This window comes from Jaculus jaculus, chromosome 16 (assembly GCF_020740685.1).
Source record: "Jaculus jaculus isolate mJacJac1 chromosome 16, mJacJac1.mat.Y.cur, whole genome shotgun sequence".
In the NCBI taxonomy this organism is placed as follows: Eukaryota; Metazoa; Chordata; class Mammalia; order Rodentia; family Dipodidae; genus Jaculus; species Jaculus jaculus.
This window is the reverse complement of record NC_059117.1, coordinates 61,017,492-61,044,326: the sequence shown is the minus strand read 5'-3', so window position 1 is coordinate 61,044,326 and position 26,835 is coordinate 61,017,492. Positions and strand designations below refer to the sequence as shown.

Here is a 26,835-nt window from a genome sequence, read left to right as displayed (position 1 = left end):
TGCAGGTCTATTTCTACAGAGAGCATTCTTGTGTTAACCAACCAAAGAACCACACAGGACAGTCAGGTATCCATTTCTATCAAGTCTAGCTTTGTGTTTGAAGACAGGCTAGACAGAGGGCCAATTTATTTAAGGAGAAAAAAAATCCTATAGAAGTCAAAAGTGTGTTTTTAGCCTAGTGAAATAAATCCACCAAAAAGAGGATATTTTGATGTGTTTAAGAATATACATGTAGGGTCTGGAGAAATGGCTTGGTGGTCAAAGCATTTGCCTGCAAAGCCAAAGGACCCACATTAGCCAGATGCACAAGGAACACATGCATCAGGAGTTCGTTTGCAGTGGCTGGAGGCCCTGGTGCGCCTGTTCTCTCTGTCTGCCTCTTCTTCCCTGTCTCTGTTTGCAAATAAATAAATAAATCTATCTATCTGTCTGTCTATCGTCTTGAGATAGGGTCTTGCTAAGGCCCAAGCTTGTATAGGATTTGTAGAGATCTTCCTTCCTCCATCTCCTAAATCCTGGGATGAACCACCTAATTTGCAACTAACTCTTTTTGAGAACCTAAAGCCAGGTATGATGGCACATCCTTGTAATTCCAGCACTTGGGAGGAGGCAGAGGCAGGAGAATCAGAAGTTCCAGGTCATCCTTGCTTACACAAGGAGTTCAGGACCAGCTTGGGCTGCCATATGAGACCCTGTCTCAAGAAACCAAAACCAAACCAAACTGAAAAAAAAAAATCCTAGAAATGTCAACATTCATAAAAGTGAGATGTTAATTAGTAAATATTGTTATGTGTTATACTGGAATGTGATAAACTGAATGTTAGCATGATTTGACAAATACTGTTCTCTTATCACATAGGTTTTAGTTTTAAGGGCTATTATTACCTTTAGGCATAGTCTTCCTATTGCATAGAATTATTTTCAAAATGTATTTACTTGGTGGGGGGGTATTCAACCAGTCTGTATATATAGCTTGTACTGGCCTCCAGCCCGCAATCCCCCTGCCTCAGCTTCCTGAGTGATAGAATTACAGGCATGTGCCACCATGCTTGGCTCTCATGATGTAAAGGATTCTGCATTAGCCACAGTCAGTTTTAATTTTATGTACAGTGCATCTGCAATGTTCTGAGACACAGCAAATGACCAACGAACCAAATGAATGAAAACCAAACAAGCAAACAAAAAAACCAATCCAACCAAGTGAGAAAAAAATCAACAACCCAAAGAAGCAACCCAAGGAGAAAATCCGGCCCCTCCCCTCAAAACACCAGCTCTCTGATTGTCATCTCTGTAATGATAGATGGCTTTGAGGGACGAATTCAGTCTTTTAATAAGCAGAACAGTCTCTCATAGACTCTGCTTTAGGGTTACAGGCCTCATGTGGGGGCATCTGGGTATGTGAACCACAAATTAGCTTACAGGCATTCCACCATGGCCTCCCGTGTGAGAGGGGATGTCCCGCAGGAACATTAATACTAAAAAGAGAATGTTTCCCTTGAGAGCATCAGTGAGAATCCTAGAGCTACTCTTGGATCTTAAACATTTCCAAAGTAACCCTAAATATGAAAAATAATTGCAGATAGTATCTTTTAGTTCAAAGAAACCAGTCCAAGAGACAAAATCACATACAAAGGTATGCAGAGGACCAGGAAGTTCCTGAACAGCCCAAAGCCCCCAAAGGTGTGGCTGTGACTCTTCAGTTTCCTGGGGAGCTGCATTTCCTAGTTCGGCATCCCCAGGTCATTCTCACCCAAGAACTCCTCAGGACACAGGTTATCATGATCCCAGAAGCGCAAGATCTCTACTGTCTTGGCTGCTAGGTCAGTAGTCCACATTCTTCAAATTAGCATGTCTAGTAGACAGTTAATTAAAGATTAACCCATTTTAGTTGATATTTTATTTGGCAAGAGCATTTAATGTGTTCTTTAAATGCACTTTTCTCATCTGAAATGCTGTTTTCATTAATTTTGATCATACATTTTTTTCCTCAGTTTTTTAAAGCAAATAATAAATAGGTCCTTAAAAGAATAAGGAGAAGGTTCAATTTAATTTAAAAAAAAATACAGGGGGCTGGGAAGATGGCTCTGCAGTTAAAGATGCTTGCTTGAAAAGCCTGCCAGCTTGGCTTCAATTTCCCAGATGCACAAAGTGATAAGTTCGTTTATAGCCGCAAGAGGCCCTGGCATGTTCATGCTCTCTTCTTGCAAATAAATAAAACTAACACACACACACACACACACACACACACACACACAATACTGTTACAGACTATGGACAGTGGTGGCCTTGCAGTGGCCCCAGTTCTAAGGCTGCCATCACTGTGCTGCTCCAGCCGGGCACCCAATCCAGAACCTCACCAGGGTTGCAGTCTGTGAGCAGTGAGCAGATGGAGAGGAGGACCTTGGAGATGGTCAGGGCTGGACTCCAGTTGTCCTTGAGAATGTCCAGGCAGATCACGCCTTGGCTGTTAATATTGCAGTGGTAAATTCTCGTTCGGAAGGTTACCTAGAAGACAATGCAAAGTTGATATAAGTGGAGATAGCTTTTATTAAACACATCAGTCCAGGCCACTAGTGAAAACATTGCTGGTTTTTTCTGAGGTATAAGAATCACAAGTAAATGGAAGTGATCACTTATAACAGAAAATAGATGCCTGCTTCTGGTGCTGAGTCCTTTGGTTTGGACCTGAATTTCCTTTTGATGTGGTTACAGGAATGTTCATGAGTGGAGAAAACTGACTTTGACCTCTGAAAAATTTCAAAAATACTTTTGATGGATTCTAGTTAGTTGTTGCACGGATTTTGTACATTTTTAAAATTCAGACACCACAAAGCCTGGGAACACTAGAAAGAAAATAAGCTTTATTTCTTTTTTAAAATTAAAATGTTTTATTTTACTTATATGACAGAGAGAGAGAGAGAGAAAGGGAGAGAAAGGAAGAAAGAGGGAGAGAATGGGCACATCAGGGCCTCTAGCCACTGCAAACAAACTCTAGATGCATGCACCAGCATATGCATATGGCTTATGTGGGTTTTGAGGAATCAAACCTGGGTCTTTAGGCTTCACAGGCAAATGCTTTAATTATTAAGCCATTTCTCCAGCCCAAGTTTCATTTCTTAACATGTTTTTTCAGTAAGAATGAGGACATGCAAGGAATCAATACACCTCACTTGTACAATTATGTGTTATAATTACAGCTATGTTTTGTTGTTAGTTCTATCACTATATTGCTATAATTTATGAACTTGTTCCTTATTAAATTCTATATTTCTAATATAATATTGGCGCAGCCTAACCTTCCCCCAAAATCGCAATTTTGTCATTTTTCTTGACCTAAATATAATTTTGAAACTTATGTAATTAAAAAAACCTTGCTTTAAGAATAATTAAGTACAAAGCAGTTAGTTATGAGTTTAATATAAGCAATAGTAATATTTTAATGCTATTTATTGTTATTTGGTATTACAAATGTTCTTAAATTTATAAGTTGACCTATTAAAAACATCTTAGTGTTCTAAAGCCCAGCTTTTCCCTAAGTTCAGGATGGCTCTGAACCAGGAAAACACACACACATGGGTTTTTGTTGGTGTTGCCACCCAACCAGAGCATTCAACATCTGCTTGAACGCCAGCAGCTGATACAACTTACATGAGTCAAATCCCAGGAAGGGCAGACCCAAAGTCTTCCAAGTTGCTAACAACATGGCCCCATTATCGGACTAGATCAGGATTGAGCCTCAGGCCAGATCCACCATCTCGCTCTTACATGCAGATCTCATACACCCAGAAACACTGAAGAAAGTATAACCAACCTCGTTTAACGTACATAGCTGAAACCATGAGAGAATTCCCAGCTGCCACAAATGAAAACCCAAACTTACAGTCAGGACACCAGCCGGCAGTGTAGGAGACAGGGTGCGCTTAGAGGGAAGAGCAGCCGGGGCGGGGGGTGGGGGGTAGGCAGTCTTAAAAACACGAAGATTTGAATTTTAATGCTCCCATGGAGGAAACAGATGAAATCTCAGGCCTGTGTGTGGCAAGGGGGTTGAAGTGAGACCCTTGCATAAAGCTTGAATGGGCAGTCTTCCAGTAAATGGGCTCAAAAAGACATGCCACAGGTGAGAAAAACAAACTTGTCACCTGGGCCATGATGGAGGAGAAGTACAAGTTGTGCATGATGGACAGTCAAAGCATGCAAACACTAACTAAAAAGAGCTTATATGACTCCATAATGATCAAATGATGCTTATGGCAAAAGCATTAAGAGTAAAGAGGGTGACTGTACTATGATAAAGTGAACCATTAACCAGAAAATGACAATTCTGAATCCACTGTAGCTAACACACAGTAACAACCCACAGAGTAACGAGTGACATAAGTGACCTATCGATGACCCCAAAGTGACATTTCACCACCATAACTGTTAGGTCATCTAGACCAAGACATGATAACTTCAATGTCCCAAATAATACAAGAATACATACTTGTGTCAATTATGTGAGGAATGTTTATAAAAACTGGCTGCAGGCCGAACCACAGAGGAAGCCCTAGAGTGTATGCATCTGGTGGTCAGCAGAAACGGAAGCTGTAGGCTCTGTCCTGGAGGGACGACATATCAGCACACACTCCCATCAGTGACCAGTGGTGTCTCACCATGCACTTACCACCACGTTTAGGGTCTCACTCTGTAGCACAGGCTGGCCTGGGACTCATGATCTTCTGACTTAAGCCTTCTGAGCTGTGCTTGCAGGCACAGGCCAAAAGTCTATTTCTTCTTCTTCTTCTTTTTTTGGTTTTGTAGGTAGGGTCTCAGCCTTGTCCAGGCTGATCTGGAATTCACTATGTAGTCTCAGGGTGGTTTCAAACTTATGGTGATTCTCCTACCTCTGCCTACCAGGTGCTGGGATCAAGGGCATGCGTCACCATGCCTGGCCCAAAAGTCTATTTCTAATGGTATTTTAAGTAGACACATGTCATTCAAAGTGAAATCGAGAGGCAGCTTAGTTTTAAAAAAAAAGCCATCAATCACAAATTTGCAAAGAATTCTGTGAAAATTTTGAGTGTTTTATAATGCCGATGGGCAGGATCTACTTGGCGATGGTCTCCTGTTCTGACAGGTGTTACTGTAGTCAAGCATCCTCCCACGTGCAGCTCTCGGCTGACTGTCGTAGGTGTTCTAACGCGACAGCGTTCCAAAGCTCCTGCCTTGCTGAGGCAGCACGTTTACCACCGGAGTCTAGGGGAGTGCCAGGCATTCATTCCTCTGTGGCTCTGTGACTGGGGGTCTCTCCTGGTTCCCCATCATGTCCCTATAGCTAGTGCCAGACTTCCCACCACTCGGAGCTCTCGTCCACGCACTTCGTTCGGTGGATAGCCAGTGCGGGGCTTGGCTCACAGCAAGAGCCCACTGTGTGCTGACAACCAAGGAGACTAGTGCTCGGGAGGACAATGGTCTCACCGAGGCCTAATATCAGTGTTCTTTAGAAAAAAGCTCATTTCAGAACCACAACTTAAGAACAAAAATTACAGAGAATGGGGGGTTATATACCGGGTGAGCAGAAGCCTTTATTTTGTGGTTGCTGTTGACACAGGACCTATGTAGACCAGGATAACCTTCAACTTGAGATCCAAGGGCCTCAGCCTCCTGAGTGCAGAATTATAGGCATGGGACAGCATAGATGGCTAAGATTTTTTTTTTTTTTTTGACAAGGTCTATGTAGACCAAGCTGGATTCAAACTCATTATGTAGCAAATGCTGGCCCTGAACACCTGATCCACCCGACCACATACTTTAATTGGGATTATAGGTATGTGCCACAACATCCAGGTCTATGAAGATATTTTAAGATATGTTTCTGCCCCATGCTGCTTTAATAAGATTTCCTATGGATTATTTCAGAAGAGATTTAATTAAATTAAGCCAGTAATGAGTAAAATATGTGGTCTAGTCATAATAATGTATTTCTTAACTGAGGCAAAAATTCAGTAGTGGAAAGTTTTAAAAGAGCTGGCATGTTCTGCCAGAACCTAAGGGAAACACTGCAGGCACACACCCCAGCAGACAGACACGGGACTGCCTGTGGACCTCAGATTCCATCCAATCAGAGATCAGCAATGATGTCTGGACTGCAGGCACACACCCCAGCAGACAGACACGGGACTGCCTGTGGACCTCAGATTCCATCCAATCAGAGATCAGCAATGATGTCTGGACTGCAGGCACACACCCCAGCAGACAGACACGGGACTGCCTGTGGACCTCAGATTCCATCCAATCAGAGATCAGCAATGATGTCTGGACTGCAGGCACACACCCCAGCAGACAGACACGGGACAGCCTGTGGACCTCGGAGTCTATCCAACCACAGATCGGCAATGATGTCTTGAATGTTGACAGACAGCCAAAGCTTCCTAACCGCTTAGAAAATGCTTGTCCTCTCCCCTCCCCACTTCCCTGAAGAAGCCCTGCCCGGTATTTTAGGAAGCTGGGTAACTTGTTCCTTTCACAATCCTGGCAAAGAATCCAATGACAGAAAATGATGATAAAGCCAATCCCGCCTTCACTGAACTTTCTGGACCAAACCATAAGTGTACTGACAGCCATGCTTGAAGCAGGGCTCAGAACTGATGTTTACGACAGTGCTCCCTCATCCCATAAGGAGGGAAGGCATGACCTTTTATAAGATTTTCCATTAACAAGGACATTTCAAACACATGATCTGGACAGAATGGCTTAGAAAATTTATTTATCTATGGTGGCCAGTTCCCAGTTTTACAGGTGGTATAAGCATATCGGTGTGATGCATAGAATCATGGCCCTCCACCCAAATGTCCACATTCTTGTCCCCGGAGCCAATGCATGTCATCTCCTCTGGTTTAAAGAAAAAGAGTCATCAAATGAAGGAGCTTGAGGCCGAGCGACGTTTTCCTAGGTCATCTGGATGACTCCATATAATCACCAGGGTCCTTCAGCAGAGAGGCAGGAGGACCGTGAGCACTGGAGGTGTGTTAAGGGACGGGAGGAGGGGCCACCAGCCATGGAACACAGAGCTGGCTCCCATGAAAAGGCCATGGACGGTGTTTCCCTAAACCCTTTAGAAAGAACTCAGTCACAGCGACACCTTGACTTTTACTTCTGCCCAGCACTATACAAGAACACATTCACGTGGTTCTAAGGCTTGAAACCACCACATCTGCGATTCCTTGTTATGGCACCGAAAGGAAACTAACATGACATGTGCATGTATTTCCTAGTTGCTTTTAGTACTTTATTTTTAAAAGTATCTTAAAATGGAGTTGCTATTTCTATATTTCACAGAATCACCTAGCCTCAAAAACAAATTTAGCAAGTTGTAACAATTCTGGACATAACTGTAGCATAGAAGAACGATGCTGAGCAGCAGCAGGCTTGGTGGTACAGGCCTGTGGTCGCAGCTGGCCACAAGGCTGAGGCAGGAGGACTGCAAGTTCAAGGCTAGCCTGGGCAACTAACTTAATGAGATCCTGTCTCAAAAGAGAAAATCATCATAATGTGAGTGGGGAGGACGCGCAGTGATAGAGAGCCTACCAAGTATGCACACGGCCCTGGGGTCAGTCCCAGCCCCAGGTGGAGGGTGGGCAACCTGCTAAGGAGTGTTTCTCTTAGGAAGTCACGGCTACGCTGAACCTCTGCCTCCTAAGAAATGAGACTTAACTTGATTATTTTTGAGGATTATTCTAGTTCCATTGTCTAAAAGTTGTATTGTGGAAGGAATTATATGGGTTTGGGAGTTAGGTGGACTTGGGCTGGAACCCTGCTTTCCGGTGAATCGCTGTGTCTTGGAGATTCCATCTCTGCCTCTGTGAAATCGGAGTACCAACGATAGAGGCTGTGACGGCTGAAGTCTGCACCCGGTGCGAATCCTGCCTGTCAGTCCTTCCTCGCACACAGAATCAGTGCGTGTGTTCATATCACAGCCATCCTGTCACCGGGCTCTTAAATGTGCTCTTACGTCAGCTATGGCTCCAAGGGACAGCTCATCCTCAGCACACAGTTTACTTTTCAGGAGAAGTTCTATGAGTCTGGGGTTGTGGGAACTTTGCATTTGACTCTTCAGAGGTCTCAGGAATAATATCAGCTTAGGACCACGTTGTACCATATCCTTTAGAAAAAGAATCACTGATGCACTGAGATCTCTACATGGAGTTCTTATAGTGTAGAAGACATGTGGATTACTTGATTGAGCAACATTGTACCATCATCTGATAAAGACATAGTGGCCTGAGACCCTCTTAATTACAGCCTATTTGACATGGGTACAGGTGTTTGCCTCCATAATGAGAGCAGGAGGAGAGAGGGAGGGAAAGAGATAAGAGGAGATGAGAATGAATGAGAATCAATTAGATTTTAGCAAAGGCTTAAGAGCAAATGTGTACTATTGGAAGGCTTGGATTTTCACAAGCCTTTCCAAGCAAGATAATAATTTAAGTCAATTAAGAAGTTTTAAAACAGATGGGTATGAGTTTTCCACATGAGTTTTTGTGGCATGGGACATAATCATATTGCATTTAAAAACTTCAGAATCACAACAGGCTGGGTTGCAATGAAGATGACTCAGTATCTAAACTCAAACAGGTGCTAAGGAATCACCTTGACATCCCCAGCTTTGGATCACTGAGTACAAACCATATGTCATACAGAACAGGACATAATTATTTTACCATTGGGACCATGATCTCTAGAATTATGCACTGAACTTACAAGCAGTGTGGGGGCTTGTGTAATCCAATAGCACTCACTTTTAAATTAATACCGAACAGAGAAGACAACCTAAGAGATGTCCAGTGACACCTCTTAAACAAGATGACTCATTTCTGCTTTCTAAGTGCCAAGTGTCTGATATACAACAATAAATTAGGAAGCAAGATGGCTGCTTAATGAATCTATGTAAAACATAAATGACTGACCACATGACCTCCACTGATAAAGCTGTAAACATAAGCAGAAGGAACGTGCCCACCTTTTAAAATAGTTTTATAGATCTTACTCTACACAAGGCAATTCTATATGGTATAGCATATTTAAAGATTCTTTAAACATAAATGGAAGTTGGGCTAGCAGTTAAAGTGCTTCACTGTAAAGCCTAATAACCCAGGTTTGATTACCCAGTACCCATGTAATGCCAGATGCACAAAGCTGTGCATGTGTCTGGAGTTTGTTTGAAGGGGCTAGAGGCCCTGGCATACCCATTCTCATATCCTTTACCCCCTCACCCCGGTTAAAATTATGCAATGTTTAGGGATAGACACTAGCATTTATTACATATTTTAGTTTTCAGTCACTTTTGAGGTGAAAACTGTTATTATTCCCATTTATAGTTTGAGAAACCAAGACAAAGTCAGGTTCAGAGAACTCAGCTGCTTATCACTGAGTTAATTCCAATAGTAAGAAATAGTAAGAGAGAAAAGAATCATCTAATAAATGAAGGCAAGTATGCTTTTGAAAATGGCAGTAAAAAGAGAATAAAGAAAATCACATGAACTTTAGATCTAAGCAGTTAACTGTAGTAGGAATGCCAATGGAATAGGGTCTCAGCAGCTTTCTTGAATTGAGTTCTGAAAACCTGAGAAGGTGTGTACAGTGACCGGCAGAGAAGACACCTTGCCATTACCATCATTACTCTGATTCTGAGACTATCCTCTCCTCTCTGAGATTCTTAAGCACCAGAAGCCTTGTCAATCAGAAAGAAAGCAATTGCTCTACCACAACTTCAGATGGTCACTTAACATCGGTTCAGTTCAGATAATTTCAATGTCAGCATTTAGAAAAGTCTTGTAAATCATGAAACTACATACTAGCAGGGACAGCTACCCAGATGCTTTACCTGAGAAGTGAAGTGGACACTTGCAGCTTTTATTACTACCTGAACGTTTTAATCTGAGTTGTGGCAGGTGTAATGTACATTGTGCGACGCTCTAAGATTCTATGGTACCATGGATGATACTGTAATGAGGTTTCTCTATATTTGGGCTACTTGAATCACTTGGGAAAGTAGAAGAAACCCCATTTGTTCCTCTAAGCTAGCTGACACAGTGGCAATATAGATGTACCAGGGCCTCCAACCACTGAGCATGAAAATTCTGGTTAGTGATGTGTAGAATCTGAGACCGACAGCTGCCTACAAGAATGAGAGCTGAGTGACATCTCAGAAGCACATGAAACAGCATCTTAGGAGATGGGAATAAGACTGCTACATGATGTTTCTTCCTCAACTAGCCCTTTGAGGAATATGCTCTTTATGGTAGACACCAATAACTTACTCTGAAGCTTGCAAAATGGTACCTTTATGATCGACTCCACAGAAACTTGTCTATTGTCTTAAGAGCTGGCCAGCCCTGGAGATGAATGAACACAGATGAAATAGAAAAACAGAGGGAGGAGAATGGAGGAAAGACAGACAACCTAGTCTGCACTCTGAAGCAGGGCACTAGAGATGACTGAAAATCTTGTGGTCACAGCCACCCCCAGCTCCGGGAAGCCACATGCTGAGTGAGAAGATGAGGGAAAGAGAGCAGGAGCGAGGAAAGCCCTGGACTTGGGGTCAAGGCCTCTTCTAAGAACAGATCCGTTTCACCCCTCATCTCGGTAGAGGCAAACTGGCTCTGAGCTCCTGCCAGGAACTCCAGGAGCATCTGCAACACACCTCTGGGCCACACAGGTGGGGGTTCACAAATCACTCCTCAGTTTTACTAGAAGAACTTTAGTATGATGAGGGACACCTTGAACTTTGTTTTTCTGGTGGTCACCACGGGGGCTTATTTTCCGCTTACCTGCCCATGCCTAACTGCCCGGGTGCCAGCACCCATTCGTCCTCTCTGCTCCTCTCACACTCGCTGTGCGTCTGCGGCAGTTCTCAAACCACGTCTCCAGTCTCTGCTTCCACCGTCTAGGTCACCTTGTCCCACTCACAACTCAGGGGTTCCAAAGACAGTTCTTTTGGGTTTAACCTTTCCCCTGTTTCCAATATTTTCTATAATACACATCCCTAAAAATAGGTTACTGTCTCCTAAGATGGTGTGGAAATGTATCTGACAGAAACAGGCAGACAAGGCAGGGGAGACAAATGCAATGACTCAGAACATCTGGAAAAAAATACACTCCCAATCTCGTTTCCGTGGAAGAAATCTGAAGCAGCATCTTAAGTAAACACTCTAGACCACCTTTCTCCCTTCCCTATAATTTGCAGTATTCATTTTTGTATTGTAGAAAATTGGCTGCTGAAAGAGAACAAATACTACTTTTTGAAAGCAAACTGCACCATATGTGCTTTTTATAAACAGGGCTGACTTCATTTTACAAACTGATAGCTGCATTACGGCTAAGAAAAGACTTCAGAATTGGGTTTCTGTAGACAGGCTACGCAGACGTTTATTTACCAGAGAAGCAAGTTTACAGAAGAACCTCAAGGCAGTGACTGTATATGATCCTGATTTTCCTTGTTGGGTCGGGGGACAACATGCACTTTTTTGATCAGCAAAAATATCCCAGAACATATGCATTTATAAAGAATCCATATATAGCATAGTTGAAAGTCACAGCTTGTTAAGAATCTCCCATGTTCCTCTATCCAGTTGACGGTACTTTTTTGGGGGGGTAGGGATCATGGAGGTGTCATCCGACATAGCCATGAATCCCTAAAGAGAGTCTGTTTTTTTCTATTCAAATTTTGATTTAGGGTAATTGCTAAAGTTATATGATTAACATTTCAGTCAGTAGTTATTACAGACATCTTAAATACTAATTGAACAACTGGGGTTATGAATCTTAAATTCTTTGGGAGTTAGAAAACTTAACTGACAGAAGTTCTACAAATATGGCCCATATCACTATGTTGTATTTCCTTTAAATAAGCAGTATTTAGAAATTTGAAATTTGAAGCTGGGCGTGGTGGCGCATGCCCTTAATCCCAGCACTCGGGAGGCAGAGGTAGGAGGATTGCCATGAGTTCGAGGCCACCCTGAGACTCCATAGTGAATTCCAGGTCAGCCTAGGCTAGAGTGAGACCCTACCTTAAAAAACCAAAAAATAATAAATAAATAAATAAATTTGAAATTTGAATTTAAAAATCTGAGATGTCTAGATGAATCAATTATACTTTTCTCTTCCCTGAAGGTTCATATACTTTTATTTGAACAACATTAGAAAAATTTGGTGTTCTTAAAAAACCTGCATTAAGAAATTTTAATCTGGTTCTTTTAAAATCATATCCATTCATCTTTACCTTACATGTTTTTCATTAATGGGAATGCATAATATCTTCAAGCATCTCTGGTGCTAATTCCCAGGGAGAGTTGGTGTCCATGGCTGGCAGAGGGAAAGGCCCCCACCTCACCCTTCACAGTGGTGCGGCTCTGAGTCTGGACGAGCTCTTCCTCCTCTCTTCCTGCCGCTATCTCTTGTCATGCACGTGCTCAGCGCTGTTTCCTTACGGAAGCCTTCCCTACAATTCCTGGTTTTCCCAACAGCAGGCTTCCAAAATCTGTGTGTGCTGCCAGGAGGGAAATGCTTCCCAGCTCATTTTGTTTCCCAACTTTTATTTAAAAAAAAAAATCAAATGTACAATGAACACTTACACTGTCTAATACTATGCCAAATCTACTCAGTCTGACATATAGTAATACACATTTTATTTTTCCCCCAAACAGTTTACATGTGCCCCCCCCTCAAAAAAAATCATGAAGTTTACTGTTCAGCATAAGTCATGGATCAGGCCAAGTTCAGAGACATTACGAGGAGTGATCAACTGAACTGCCGGGCAGCCGGCCTCCCAAAGGAGAAGACAGTTTGGGCCAGGACTGAGGCTGGGAACAGACGACATCTTTTCTTGTTTACCTGAGGCATGATTTTAGACCATATTGTCACTTGTAGGTGTCTGTTATGGTATGAGAGCCCACCGCTTCAACATTCTGGTCTCAATTCTCAACCCCCTGACTTTTTGTTTCGATGGAACCCTACCTTTGACCAGATTTCCTGAGAAATTTCTCCCCACTTGTTTTGATCTGATACTGTCTCAGCTACCTCTGTGCTTCTCTGCTGACTTCTGCCTGACGCCTCCCATGGTCACATACCCTGAACACTTACCATTTGACCAACACCTCTTGTGGTTACTCTGTCCTTTGTTGATATTTCTTTTAGGTGGCTCCCCTCTGGCATTACTCAAGCCTTTTCTGAACTGTTCTAACATCTAAACTTATGTGTGTGTGTGTGTATATGTGTTTCTTGCTTGAGAACATGTGGATGTTTTTGCCCTCAATATCCACGGTATCAACCACTTCACCCATCTAATAGGGCTTATATAAACTTAAGTGAAAAAGGGAATTTTTTTTTTTGTTTTTTGTTTTACGAGGTAGGGTCTCACTTTAGCTCAGGTTGATCTGGAATTATCTATGTAGTCTCACTCACGGTGATCTTCCTACCTCTGCCTCCCGAGTGCTGGGATTAAAGGTGTGCGCCACCATGCCCGGCTTGGGAATTCTTTTTTAATTTTTTAAAAATTTTTATTAGCATTTTTCATGATTATAAAAAAAATCCCATGGTAATTCCCTCTCTGCCCCTCCACTTTCCCCTTTGAAATTCCATTCTCTATCATATTACCTCCCCATCTCAATCATTGTACTTACATATATACAATATCAACCTATTAAGTACCCTCCTCCCTTCCTTTCTCTTCCCTTTATATCTCCTTTTTTAACTTACTGGCCTCTGCTACTAAGTATTTTCATTCTCACGCATAAGCCCAATCATCTGTAGCTAGGATCCACATATGAGGGAGAACTGTGTTGCTTGGCTTTCTGGGCCTGGGTTACCTCACTTAGTATAATCCTTTCCAGGTCCATCCATTTTTCTGCAAATTTCATAACTTCATTTTTCTTTACCGCTGAGTAGAACTCCATGTATAAATGTGCCACATCTTCATTATCCACTCATCAGTTGAGGGACATCTAGGCTGGTTCTATTTCCCAGCTATTATAAATTGAGCAGCAATAAACATGGTTGAGCACGTACTTCTAAGGAAATGAGATGATTCCTTCAGATATATGCCTAGGAGTGCTATAGCTGGGTCATATAGCTGTTTTAGGAACCTCCACGCTGATTTCCACAATGGCTGGACCAGATTGCATTCCCACCAGCAGTGTAGAAGGGTTCCTCGAAAAAGGGAATTCTTTGTAAGATGTCTGAATATATTTCCAAATAAAAAATTTGGACCTCTACTTAAAATATTGACTTAACACAGACATTTTAGGATGTCTAGCCTCAGGATTATGTAGACATGACTACACAATGGCCTTTGATAATGGTTAGAGCTCTCTGTGTTGCTTAGTTGTCAATCCATACACACTAAGTACTTGCTGACATGAGCTCAGTTGTTCACTCCTACACAAGGAAGCACAGCTCAGGAATTGTGTGGTTCCTTTCCTTAGAAGGTGGCTTAGTGGAAATAATCACAAATTTTGTTTCTTTTTTTTTCTCTATTATTGCAAAGCAATTAACCAATCTACTAACATTTACGGAATCTTAGTAGGTTGGTCTGTATTAATTTCTGGGACAGAAACAGAAGATACAGTCGAGACTCTGGCACTAAGGGATGCGAACTGTCAATCCCACAGGCAAAGGCATATAGTTTTAGCAAAGGAACATGCTTGTCCCTGTTTCCACTGGGCTTGTGTTCTTGTGATCCATGCACAGCACTGTGCTGAGCGGAGAAGCTCTGATGAGGAAACTGGGTCCTGGCCTCTAGAGTCTCATCACCCAGCAGACGAAGTCACCAACTATAACACCCATGAGAAGACATGGGTATGAGAGCACAGATCAAAAGACTGTATGTCTGGTTGAGGAAAGAAAGTTTCAAACAGTATCAGGGAAGATGGACTTTGAAGGACCAAAGTATGGAGCACCTGTGGACTCCTTAGCTTTCCAAGGGGAAGACAGACAACTTCAAATATGTCTGCAAGCAAAATCCCTTATGCCATGTATAACCAGTTCACTACAATGGCTGTGTATACCATTTAGATTTGGATAACAACTATATATAGTGACATTAACACATACAAGAAATGAGGCATTAACATGAAAAATAAATAAGGAATTGCCACCATCCCCTCAGCCTCTCCTTCACTTCTTCTCTCTGCTTGCCTGAATCTAGCTGAGGCATTCATCATTGCTAGGTGAGGTTATTACAAGAGGGATTTCCTGCCATGGCTCCACGGGGTCTCCCCTCTCTACCACCAGGCTTCCCAGTGCTTCCTAGGATGTCTTTCCAGCTGCAGATACACTCAGCTGCAGATACACTCAGCTAACAGCAGGGCACACGCCTGACCTCTACCTTGGCAGGATCCTGGCTCTCTAGGGGCCAAATGCCATGAAAAGGTCACGGATCTGCAGCCCCTTGTTGCTGCCATCAGTTGGCCAGAAATATGTTTCTCAGAAGTACTGTTATTGAATTCCAGGTACCAGCTCTTCACATAATCTCCCAAGACCTCGCCCGCTGCCTTCAAGTGCTCCGTGCTCTGACCGGGGTCCCCACTGCTCTGCTATCCTCAGGCAGTGGCTGGCTCGTCTGCCTCCATGTTCCCCAAGTTCCATGAGGGTCATAGTTGGGTCTCTCCACTTCTGAATGGATGCCCTACTCCACCTTTTCTTTCTCCCTTCCTCCCCCCTCTCTCTTTCTAACTTTCTTGTTTTTGAGATGGGGGTCTCACTTTGTAGTCTAGGCAGTCCTGAGTTCTCTGTAAGACAAGGCTGCATCAGATGCTGGCCTTCTCCTGCTGGCCACTCTGCAGGTCTCAGGTATCAGTCACATGGCAAGGCTGGCATCCCAGCTCACCAGCTAAAACCACCATGTGCCACTGGACTAGTTCCCAAGTTTAATTACCTCCAAAGGTTCTGTTCAAATAGACGAACGGAGTTTCTACCCTTGGGTAATCTCACCCTGGGGATTAAATTTCAGCCTGAGCTTTGGTGAGGGCAGTCAAACCACAACGCTAAATAAACCAATTCGCCCGAAGCAGCACTGATCTGGGTAAGCACCGAGCAGTCCCTTCCAGCCTGTTATCTGTGCTTGACAGCGAGACATAAAGAACTGCTCTTCACAGCCGTGAATGATGCAGAGCTCACCAGACAGGCCACCGTGAAGAATCAACTCTACCATGGAGATGTATGGGGTAATAGAAACAGCTCAACTGCAACAGGGGAAGAAGAGACCGGCAGTGAGATTTAATGCAGTAATTTTCATGTGACGGCTAAGGCCTTATCTAAATATACAAATAGTACATTTTAAACAGACTATTAAAAAGGTGAAATGCAACATATATAAAGAAAAGTGTATGAATCATCGGTATATAGCTTGATGAGGTTTCAGAGAGACACCAAGCAAGTAACCACTACCCACAGTAAGATTCAGGATGTCTCTTATGCTGCTCCTTTCCCCCCTCCCCAAGGCTGACCACTGCTCTCCCCGGTCCCCCACCCAAGGGTCACCGCTGCTCTCCCCGGCCCCCCACCCTGAGGCTGACCACTGCTCTCCCCAGTAGAGGCTCACGTGATGACAGGGAGCCAACTGTCTTTTCTTGTCTTATTGATAGGGTTAGTTGTCTTCAGTTGGAATTTACTCAACATTTATTTTTATACAACTCCAAAAACCTACTGCAGGGTAAAACCATTTGTCATGGGGGAAACTGAAAATTATCTATTCATCACAAGAAACTGCTGGAGGTACCAGATACTCCTTCAGTGAAGGATATATAAGCATGATGCCAATCCAGACAGATGGCATCTTACAGATGGTAAATATGAAAAATGCAGGAAAATAGATGTCTCTCAAAGGTTCATGAAGAGTTGGGCAATGGGGGAGGAAGAACCAATTTTATTGGATATCTCTTGTACTGTTTTAACTTTCATGGACATATATTACTTATTTAAAAATGTTTTTAAGCTGGGCATGGTGGTGCATACCTTTAAGCACTTGGGAGGAAGAGGTAAGATGATCGTCATGAGTTTGAGGCCACCCTGAGACTACCTAGTGAATTCCAGGTCAGCCTGGGCAAGAGTGAGACCCTATCTCAAAAAACCAAAGCAAAAATGTTTTTTTAAATACAATTCTGGTCTTAAAACCAAATTATTGAAAACAAGACCTTTTGAAGGAAGGAGGAGGAGTAAGAAAAAAGAATGAAAATGAAGAAAATAACTCAAAATAATTTTTAACAAATGTATTGCTCAGGGACTGGGAAGATAGCTCAGCAATTAAAGGTGCTTACTTGCAAAGCCTGTCTACCAGCCTGGTTTCAATTCCCAAGCTGCCCGTGTATGCTGGATGCAAAAAGTGTCACAAGTATCTGGGGTTTGTTTGCAGCAGCAAGAGGGCCTGTGCACTCATTCACATGAGCACATGCACGCGTGCCCCCCCCCACACACATGTGCATGCAAATAAGTAAGTGAAATTTTAAAAATATTGCCTCATACATCACTTCTTTCATGTACTGTTTTTTAATACAACTGATGGGGATAGGGGTGTTTAAAATATGTTAGTGGACAAGTACAAGTAAGACATAAATATAGAATATAGTGTACGTATACAGATTTAGAACTTGACAAATACCAAACCAAAAGAAACTCCATATTTAACTGAAGTTGTTCAGTAGAAGAGTGAAAGAACACAGACTTTTTCATTCCATACAGAGAAGGATGCATGAGGAAGTCTATGCAGGAGGGTCTTGGCACCCAGAGGAACGGCTGTGTGATTTACACGATATGGTTGTTTTGGTCACCACAGTGGTTCTTAACCAGGCACAACATCCCTCCTTCAGGGGACTTCTGGCAGTATCTGGATATGTTTTTTTTATGAGAAAGGGGCAAGGAATGGGGGGAGCTGCTATTGGCAGAAACCGGAAAGACATTAGGTACCCTACAGCACAACAGACAGTGCTCTACAAGAAACAATTAAAAAAAATTATTTAGTTTTAGTTATTTATTTGAAGGCGACAGACAGAGAAAGAGGCAGAGAGAGAGAATGGGTGCACCAGGACCTCCAGCCACTGCAAACGAACTCCAGATGCGTGCGCCCCCTTGGGCATCTGGATAATGTGGGTCCTGGAGAATCGAGCCTCAACCTGGGTTCATTAGGCTTCACAGGCAAGCGCTAAACTGCTAAGCCACCTCTCCAGCCCATCAAGGCACAAGTTATCTTGACCAAAATGACAACGATGCCTGAGCTTAGAGAGACTTGTTCTACTTTCTCTTAAGTGTGACCTCTGCTTAAGAAAAGCATCCTTGTGTCCACCTCTGGGTGCCCAGTGTCTGTCTGGATGCTGCGTGGTACGCTGATGGAATAAAGAGTAAAGAGTTAACAGGTGAAGTCACTGTTCTGACCTGAAGCAAACCCTCAACTCTTTTCTGGCCCAGGATATTCTACTATCTCCTAATGATTCTCCCTGCCTTTCTCCTGGCTGGACCTCATTCAATTTTATGTCAGAGGTCTGAAAGCAGTAGGGGCTGAATACTGCTTTATAATGTGTGCTTTGTAAATCAGTCTTATCATCTTGGCGTGGACACTGCGCCTCCTTGCTGCAAGGGATGAGTTCAGTAATAAGCCTGGCGTATAAGCAGGGTTTACTAGTCTCCTGAAAAGTCTCCTCATCCTCTGTCTTCACCTCACCACCCCACCCCCACTTATTTCAGGTTGGTCCTTTGTAAGAACTGAACACCTGGTCTTCTGATAGGACGCAAGTCGGGCCTTCCACGTCTTTGAGATCCATATCTGTGGATCCAACCAACAGCAGACGGAAAATACTTGTGGTGGGGTAGAGATCGCATCTATACTAAACATGTGGACACTTTTTTCTTCTCATCATTCCCTAAGCCACACAGTACAACTACTCACCCAGCACTTGCACTGTATTAGTGTCACAGGTAACCGAGAGATGATGTGAAGTACACAGGAAGATGTGCAGGTTTAATAAAAATTCTGAGCCACTTGATCTGAGAGGCCTGGGTTCCCCTGGGTATCTGAGGATTTCCTGGCATCCGTCCCCTTGGGTAACAGGAGAGACTGTACTTCCCTGCCTGGTCATTCACACACACATGGCAACACCCACTTTCTGTGTAGAAGTAGCATGCTACAATTTCCAGAGACTTGGGGAGACATTTCTACCCACATGCATGTGAATCCTGGGGCTAACTAAAGCATTCTGTGTACTGACAAACTAGACCTCCCAGGAGTGGTGGCTGTGGGCTCCGATGACTTCCAGAGCGCCCCTTCCCAGATGCACAACATAGGGCGAGGCTACAAGATCCTCATTGTCATGTTGTTGCTTTTCAAATATGCAGGTCTTTGTAGGCTGTTACCTAACCTGTCACCCTGAAATGCTTCTTAAAAGTTCACTAGGAGGGGGACTGGAGGGATGGCTTAGTGATTAAAGCAGTTGCTTACAGAGACAAAGGATCCAGATTCAATTCTCCAGGACCCACATAAGCCAGATACACAAGGTGCATGTGCCTGGAGTTCATTTGCAGTGGCTGGACGCCTTGGCACACCCATCCCCCACCTTTCTCTCTCTCTGCCTCTTTTCTCACAACCATGCCAGAGCTCCAGGAGTGAAGTCAGAAAGCAATGAGAACCGAGGACAACCAAAATCTATCAACATGACAAGAACAGATCTCTGATTCGTGGCAGGAGATGATCCGCCCCTTGCACATCAGCCAGGGCCCAGGTGAAACCACAGAGGAACTGGTGAGATGAGCAAGTGTTCTGCTTCCAAGGCAAGCCTGACAAGTTGCGCCAAGGTGATGAGATAAAGAGAGGACACTCAAATGCACCAAAGCAGAAATCCAGAAGCTGCTGAGCGCTCAACACCAAAGTGGACTTCAAACACACCCACCACGGCTCAGGGAGGTTTGCAGAAGAGGGGGGCGGAAAAATTGTAAGAGCCACAGGGTAGAGGGAAATGACCAGAGGCACTGCCCCCCTCAATGACTGACTGCTGCTCTCACAATTCATAACCCATGGCTCCATGGTGAACCCCAGCAATCCCACTGAGGAGGGCCCTCAGCGGAGTGGGAGCAGAGAGGAGGGAAATGATGCTACCAACATGATGTGTCCATAAAAAATTCTAAATAATAATATCTTATGAAATGCAAAATGCTGAGAAGGGAAAGATGGGAGGAGCTGGTCTGGCTGGAGTGGGGTGAGGGTACCTAATTAAGTTTTCTTGTCAACTTCATAAATTTGAGATGATTATTGGACATTCAACTACAGATTTCAAGCAGCTAATTCAATATATACAAAGGGATTTGATCCATGGCCAAACTTTAACCATAAAAGTTCATGGTGCTCCATGATGACCAGGTGTTCTCTATCTACCCGCGGCTGGAGAAGATGAGGCAACAGTTGGCTTTAAACACATAAACCAGTGCTCGTTAGACCAATCAAATGCAGTGAAAGCAAGAGAATAGTAAGATCCTTGTGCAGGCGGCGCAGGAGAGGGCTTTGCTGAGCTTTCCTTCAGACTCCTCTAACTTCCAAATGTTGGGCACCACTGTTTCTTACAATAACAATTACTTGCTTTACTCATAGGGAGCCTAGACCTGACCTTCCAAGGCAAAAATCTCATGAGAACGATAAGCTGATTTCAAATACCTATCGACATAAATGATCTATTTAGTTATTACCTTTTCATATTAGCTCAACACAGATCTAATAAGGAAAAAGCTTTCAAAATAAGATAGGATCTGAACTGATGTATTTTAATATACTTGATAAAATAAGTAATCATTAAATATATTTAAAAGCTTTCTAACATTATTCTTAATTTTGCTTACATAGATAATTTTGTGTGTATGTGTATAACTTTATTTTGTTTTAAAAAAAATCTTAGGTACTACATATTTTACCATCCCTTTTTGGAGAATGTCCATTGGTAGATACTGTTGCCAAAGGAAATGCTATTTTCTAGTAATGAGTGTGAACATTGACATAGCATGCCTGATTAGTGCCCAGCCTGCCTGAGACACTATGAGTTTACTCTCTATATATCCAAATGCTCACGTGCTTTGAATAAAATATTTAGTTTAGATCCATAGACAGGCAGAGAAAGCTTTTCACTGCAATTGTGAAAATAATTATCTGACCTGTTACTGAGCTGACACCTTAGTTCTGTTGCATGTTTTTAGAATCTCAATATTTTCAAAGTGTTTTGGTTAAAAATATGCATATACTCATAAATATAACTTATACCACTATGATGTGTTGGAATTCTTCAAGTATCTTTGTAAATTTTATTTGGTGTAAGATTTTCATATTATTCACAAAGATAACCGGAGAACAGTATCCATGAAAGTGAAAGTTATTCCATATCCTATTAGAAGTCAAATAAATGTAAGTTAGAATCAACATGAAATGTTATCTTTCACATATTGGATTGTCATAGATTAAAATTTTAAAAAAGCAATGACTGAGAACCCCCACCACCGAAAGCAGTGTAGGGAAGTACTCTCCTGTCACATGCTGATGGTCATGATGCACAGGAGGACAATTTGTCAACCTTTATCAAAAACTCTACAACTGGGCTGGAGAGACGGCTCAGCACTTAGGGTGCTTACTTGCAGAGGCTGACAGGCTCAGTTTGATTCCCCATACCTACATAAAGCCGGATGAACAAAGTGGCGCATGTGTCTGGAATTCATTTGCAGTGGCCAGAGGCCCTGACACACCCATTGTCTGTCTGTCTGTCTCTCTCTGCTTGCAAATAAATAAATAATATTTTTAAAAAATCCCTACAGTGGGCTGGAGAGACGGCTTAGCAGTTAAGCACTTGCCTGTGAAGCCTAAGGACCTCGGTTCGAGGCTCGGTTCCCCAGGTCCCACGTTAGCCAGATGCACAAGGGGGCGCACACGTCTGGAGTTCGTTTGCAGTGTCTGGAAGCCCTGGCGCACCCATTCTCTCTTTCTCCCTCTATCTGTCTTTCTCCCTGTGTCTGTCACTCTCAAATAAATAAATAAAAAATGAACAAAAAAAATTAAAAAAAAAATCCCTACAGTTACACAAACTCTTCTACTCAGACACTTCATAGCAACAAACTTAGCCTCAGGAGACAATCATACACGTATGTGAACATGTGAATTAAAGGGATGCCATCACATTGCTGACTATAAGATAAGTACTGATAGAAACCCATGTGTCCAACTACTTCGACAGCAGCGTGTTAGGCAGCCTCTAGAAGTGCAATGCAATGGCATATTTACTGGAACTAGACAGCATTAGGAAAAAATATAATGTAGGTAAAAAAGCAATTATGAAGCCACAGAAAATAGGGCCTGGTTTTGATAAACAGAATGTGTTTTCATGCATATTTATATGTACAGAGAACAAAAATCTCAAAAGAGGTATACCAAAAGGTTGTGCGTAATTTGTTTTCAGGATTAAGATACAGGTAAATGGTGATTTTTATGCTGTCTGTAAGTGAGTTTTATTCTGTAAAAATATGTATAATGCAAAACTGAGCTTTTTTTTTTAAGGTAGGGTCTGGCTCTAGCCCAGGCTAACCTGAAATTCACTATGTAGTCTCAGGCTTCCCTTGAACTCTCAGTGACCGTCCTACCTCAGCCTCCCAAATGCTGGGATTAAAGGTATGTACCACCATGCCCATGCAAAATTTAACTTAAAAAAATATATAGATCTCGAGGATATAAATATTTATAATATATATAAGAAAAGATAACCTCTAGCAAAATACAAAGTCCATTCTGTTTTACAAATAAGCAGGTATCCAAATTATAACATTAAAATGCAAATCTGCATTAAAATATTGGGGTCCTTGCCTGCAAAGTCCAAGGACCCAGGTTCGATTTCCCCAGGACCTACATTAGCCAGATGCACAAGGTGGTGCATGCATCTGGAGTTCATTTATAGCAGCTGGAGGCCCTGGTGTGCCTACTCCTTTTCTTTATCACACACTCTCTCTGTCAAATAAGTAAATAAGAATAAAAATATTTTAAAAATGAAAATATTCAAGTGGCATTAAAGTCATTTGAACTCTGAGCTATGTATGAGTTCTATAGTGGGTCATGTTTAAAAGTCTTCATTAAAGGTTTAAAGCAGGATAACTCGTAAAAAATATCATGCTTTGACTAATTTTCTCTTTTTTGTATATGTATATGCATGGTATGAGAGTGTGCATGCATGCTTGCACATGTGTGTGGGTAAGCACACGTGTATACATATGTCTGTGGGAACACTGGGTGTCTTCCTCACTTGCTCTCCCCCTTAGTGAGCTCATCTACTAAGCTAGACTAGTCAGCCAGCAAGACCCAGGGATCTTCTTGTTCTCACCTCGACAGGGCTGGGATTTCACGTACATGCACAGGCATCCTGCTTTTATGTGGGTGCTGGGGATCCAAACTCAGGTTCTCAAGCACTTTACTCACTGAGCTATCTCTACAGCCTGCTTTGACTGATTTCATGGCATGGATTCCTTCACAGAATCCCAATTAGGCTGAAGATGATAAGGAGCAAGGGTTTGGGGACCACCTTTCCAGGCTCAAATCCTGATACCCCCAATTTGCTTCTTGCATGGTGCTGAACATTTCTTGGAGCTAATTCCTTCACTAGTAATCAGGACACTTTCTCATTTAGCAGCAAAACACTCCTCAACCAAGAGAGCAGAAGGGAAAAGGAATGGGAGGATGGAAGAAAGGCAGGGTAGAGGCCAGGGCTTATCTGTGCTTCTTCAAATTGTCCAAACGTACAACTCCAAGTTTATGTTCCTCTGCAGGAAGAAGTCACGCCAGGGAGAGATACGAACTCTTTCCAGCTTTGACACACACACATGCAGGCACACACATGTGCACGCATGCACTCACACATACAGCTGGTGACTCCCTTCCTCTGCAGGATAAACAGCAGTGCTGATGGACAGAATCTTGGACACAGTCAAGTGACTGACAGTCAAGAGGAATGAGAAGAAATCTTAAATATGCAACTTCATTTTAAGTAACTAAATATTCTTCTCTTTTCTGATTACACTGCACTCTTGATTTTCTTAAGTCAGGAAGGTGATAGCTTATGATCAGTTTTACTAATAAACCATTACAAAATACAGATATGTTTTAGTGTTGCAGTTTGAACTTGGGGTCTTACACGTGCAGAACATACACTACCACTGAGCTATGCTCTTGGCCTCACATATTTGCAGCTGAAGTTTCTCAGCATGATTTCAGTGTCGGTGGGTCCCGTTTTTGCTGTGTTTTATCTGAGTAGCTCCAGTGTGGAAGCACTGAGCTCCACCGCTGTGAGCCTCCCCTGCCTCCTAAGCTGGGCTCTGGTCTTATTCTCAAGGCTCTAGATTTGGCTCTGGTCCAGCCTCTCTCTCATTTCTAGCCACAAAACATGGTGATTTCTGTTACATTTCAACATATACTACAGAAAGGAGACAATAAGAAAATGCAAGCAATAAGTAAAAATCTTGGGAAGGGAAATTGTCCATATTTTTCATAGTTTTAAAATATTCTCAGTCCTAGGAAGCTCCCTGTGCTATCAGAACAGATATACACTCATATATGTGTGTGTATGTGTGTATATGTGTGTGTGTATATATATATATATATATACACACACACATATACATACACACACATATATATATACACATATATATAATTTGTATATATATAATTTGTACATAATATGCTACAAATGCACAAATACTTCATACTGACCTTTGGGGGTTTAAACGGATAGTCTGGTGAAAAGGTAATGTCAAGAAAGAACACCCCTCCTTCATAGACAGATCCTGGGGGTCCCAATATAGTTGACCTCCATTCATAAATGTTGTCTCCTTTGGGTCCAGCACTGAAATAAGACACACAAATAAAATGTTCTTAGAAATTACATAAAGTTTGAAATTCAAAAGTATCTTATGGTAGCAATAAATTGAGTACTTCCACGAAACACATGTTAATAGAGTAATTTTATGTCAAGGTTCCCATGTCAATACCATTATTCTATAAATGGAATATGCTGGTCTTGCTTCATAGAACAGAGCCAAAGGTTGTGCCGTGCTCACAACTCCAAGCCTATGAGACAAAGGAGTCCAAGGACAAGGCCAGAGCATGAGCACAAAGTGACTGAGCATGAAATTACTTGTGAGGGCCTGAGAAGCGTGATCAAGCTCTGAGGCCAAAGAGACAAAATCTGAATGCAAGGAAAGCTAGTGGAGAACAACTGGCCTGACCACTTTGCCAACAACTGAGGACACCGACAATGCTCATGGAGGTCAGTAAACCTTGAGAAGACCCCTCACTGAGGACCCTCTTCCTCTTTCCTTCTTCCTAACAACTCCCTTGGCAACACACCTCCAAACCACCAGTGAGGTATATTGTTTTGGTTCATGACCGTATTTTAAACTATGACTCATACCTCTCCATAGCATAGAGATCCTTGAGAAATAGATTTTGCCTTGTCCTCATTGCTTACAAGGTCTTACTTAGTGCTTGTTAAGTACATATTTGTTGGTTGGTGATCGGTTAATAGCTGAGATGGCGAAGTCACACGACTACAAAGTGGCCAACACATACCTCAGAGTCTCAGGCAAATCCATGGAGGAAAATAAGACCCACATGTGAAAAGTGCAGTTTATTCATTCTCTCAGGGGAGCGAGCAGTGAGGCAATACAGAGTTAGAATTTACCTTTCTTGCTAGGAGTATAAGTCAGTGGTAGTGTGCTTGTCCAACATGTACAAGGTCCTAGTTTGATCCTCAGCATCACCACTATCCACTCCTCAAAACACACACACCCCAAAACAAGTTTCTCAGTATTTTTCCTCCTTCCTCAAGCTACTACCTGCATTGACTAGCTAGAAATCCTCAGGCCCTGGAGTCAAGTGGGCAACCTGGTTAATGTGCTTGGGAAGATTTTATTGAAAACTCAACTTATTTTGAAATTGGTTAATATGGACAGAAGTCATTGCAGAACATTGGAAAACATTTATTAGAACCAAACTGAGATTATCCTAAGAATGTAAGGATAGTTTAATAACAGAAAAATTTTAAGGTAATTCACCTCACATGTCAAAGTAAACAAATGACTCAACTTGTCTCTCCTTTTCCTTCTTCCTTCCTCTTTGTTCCTTTGTTCCTTAATAGAAGACTAAGAATAAAGTTCATGAAATATTTAAATATTTATAGAGAAAATTATAAAACTTATTATTAAAATACACTCAAAAGAGTCAAATAATTAGAGTGAGAAACTAGGCTGGGCAGGGATATCAATATCCTACAGATGTCCACTCCTCCCAAATTATCCATGACAATTCCAGTCAAAAGTCCATTTGTTTTATTGAAAATGGACCTTCACAAGTTGAGTCTAAACTTTGCTTAGAAGCTCAAAGAAATTCTTCAAACTTTTCCTCATGTGCATGGAAACTTGTTTGTGTTTCTTTTAAAGTATTTATTTGGGAGAAAATGAGAGTGGGGAGAGAAAGAGGTAGAGAGAAAGGAGAATGAGTGTGCCAGGGCCTCCTCATGCTGCAAATGAATTCCAGATGAATGCAGCACTTGGTGTGGCTGGCGTTATGTGCGTGCTGGGGAAATGAACTTGGGCCAGTAGGGTTTGCGAGCAAGTACCTTTAACCTCCGAGCCTTTATATAAGCCCTTGCAACTTGCTTGGTATATCAGAACAGGGCTTGGAAAACAGATTTCCTTTGTGTGTGTTTGGAAAATAGAAAAAGTAGATTTTTACTCTCAATAAATAGACAAAATTCTTATAATAGATTAAGCACTTATGTGCAAAGGTAAAAAATTCAGAAT

General features: G+C 42.3%; 1 protein-coding gene across 1 annotated transcript in view; it reads right to left on the bottom strand.

Annotated features, from left to right (window-relative positions):
• The window catches only part of LOC101610831 (ubiquitin-conjugating enzyme E2 E2), a 290,283-nt gene that overhangs the window by 32,873 nt on the left and 230,575 nt on the right, over positions 1 to 26,835 (bottom strand). The window contains exons 4-5 of the mRNA XM_045135971.1: positions 24,746 to 24,878; positions 2,358 to 2,505 (exon numbers count right to left, since the gene is read on the bottom strand). Of these exons, the coding sequence (XP_044991906.1) occupies positions 2,358 to 2,505; positions 24,746 to 24,878 (281 nt within the window). The remainder of the gene's footprint in view (positions 1 to 2,357; positions 2,506 to 24,745; positions 24,879 to 26,835) is intronic.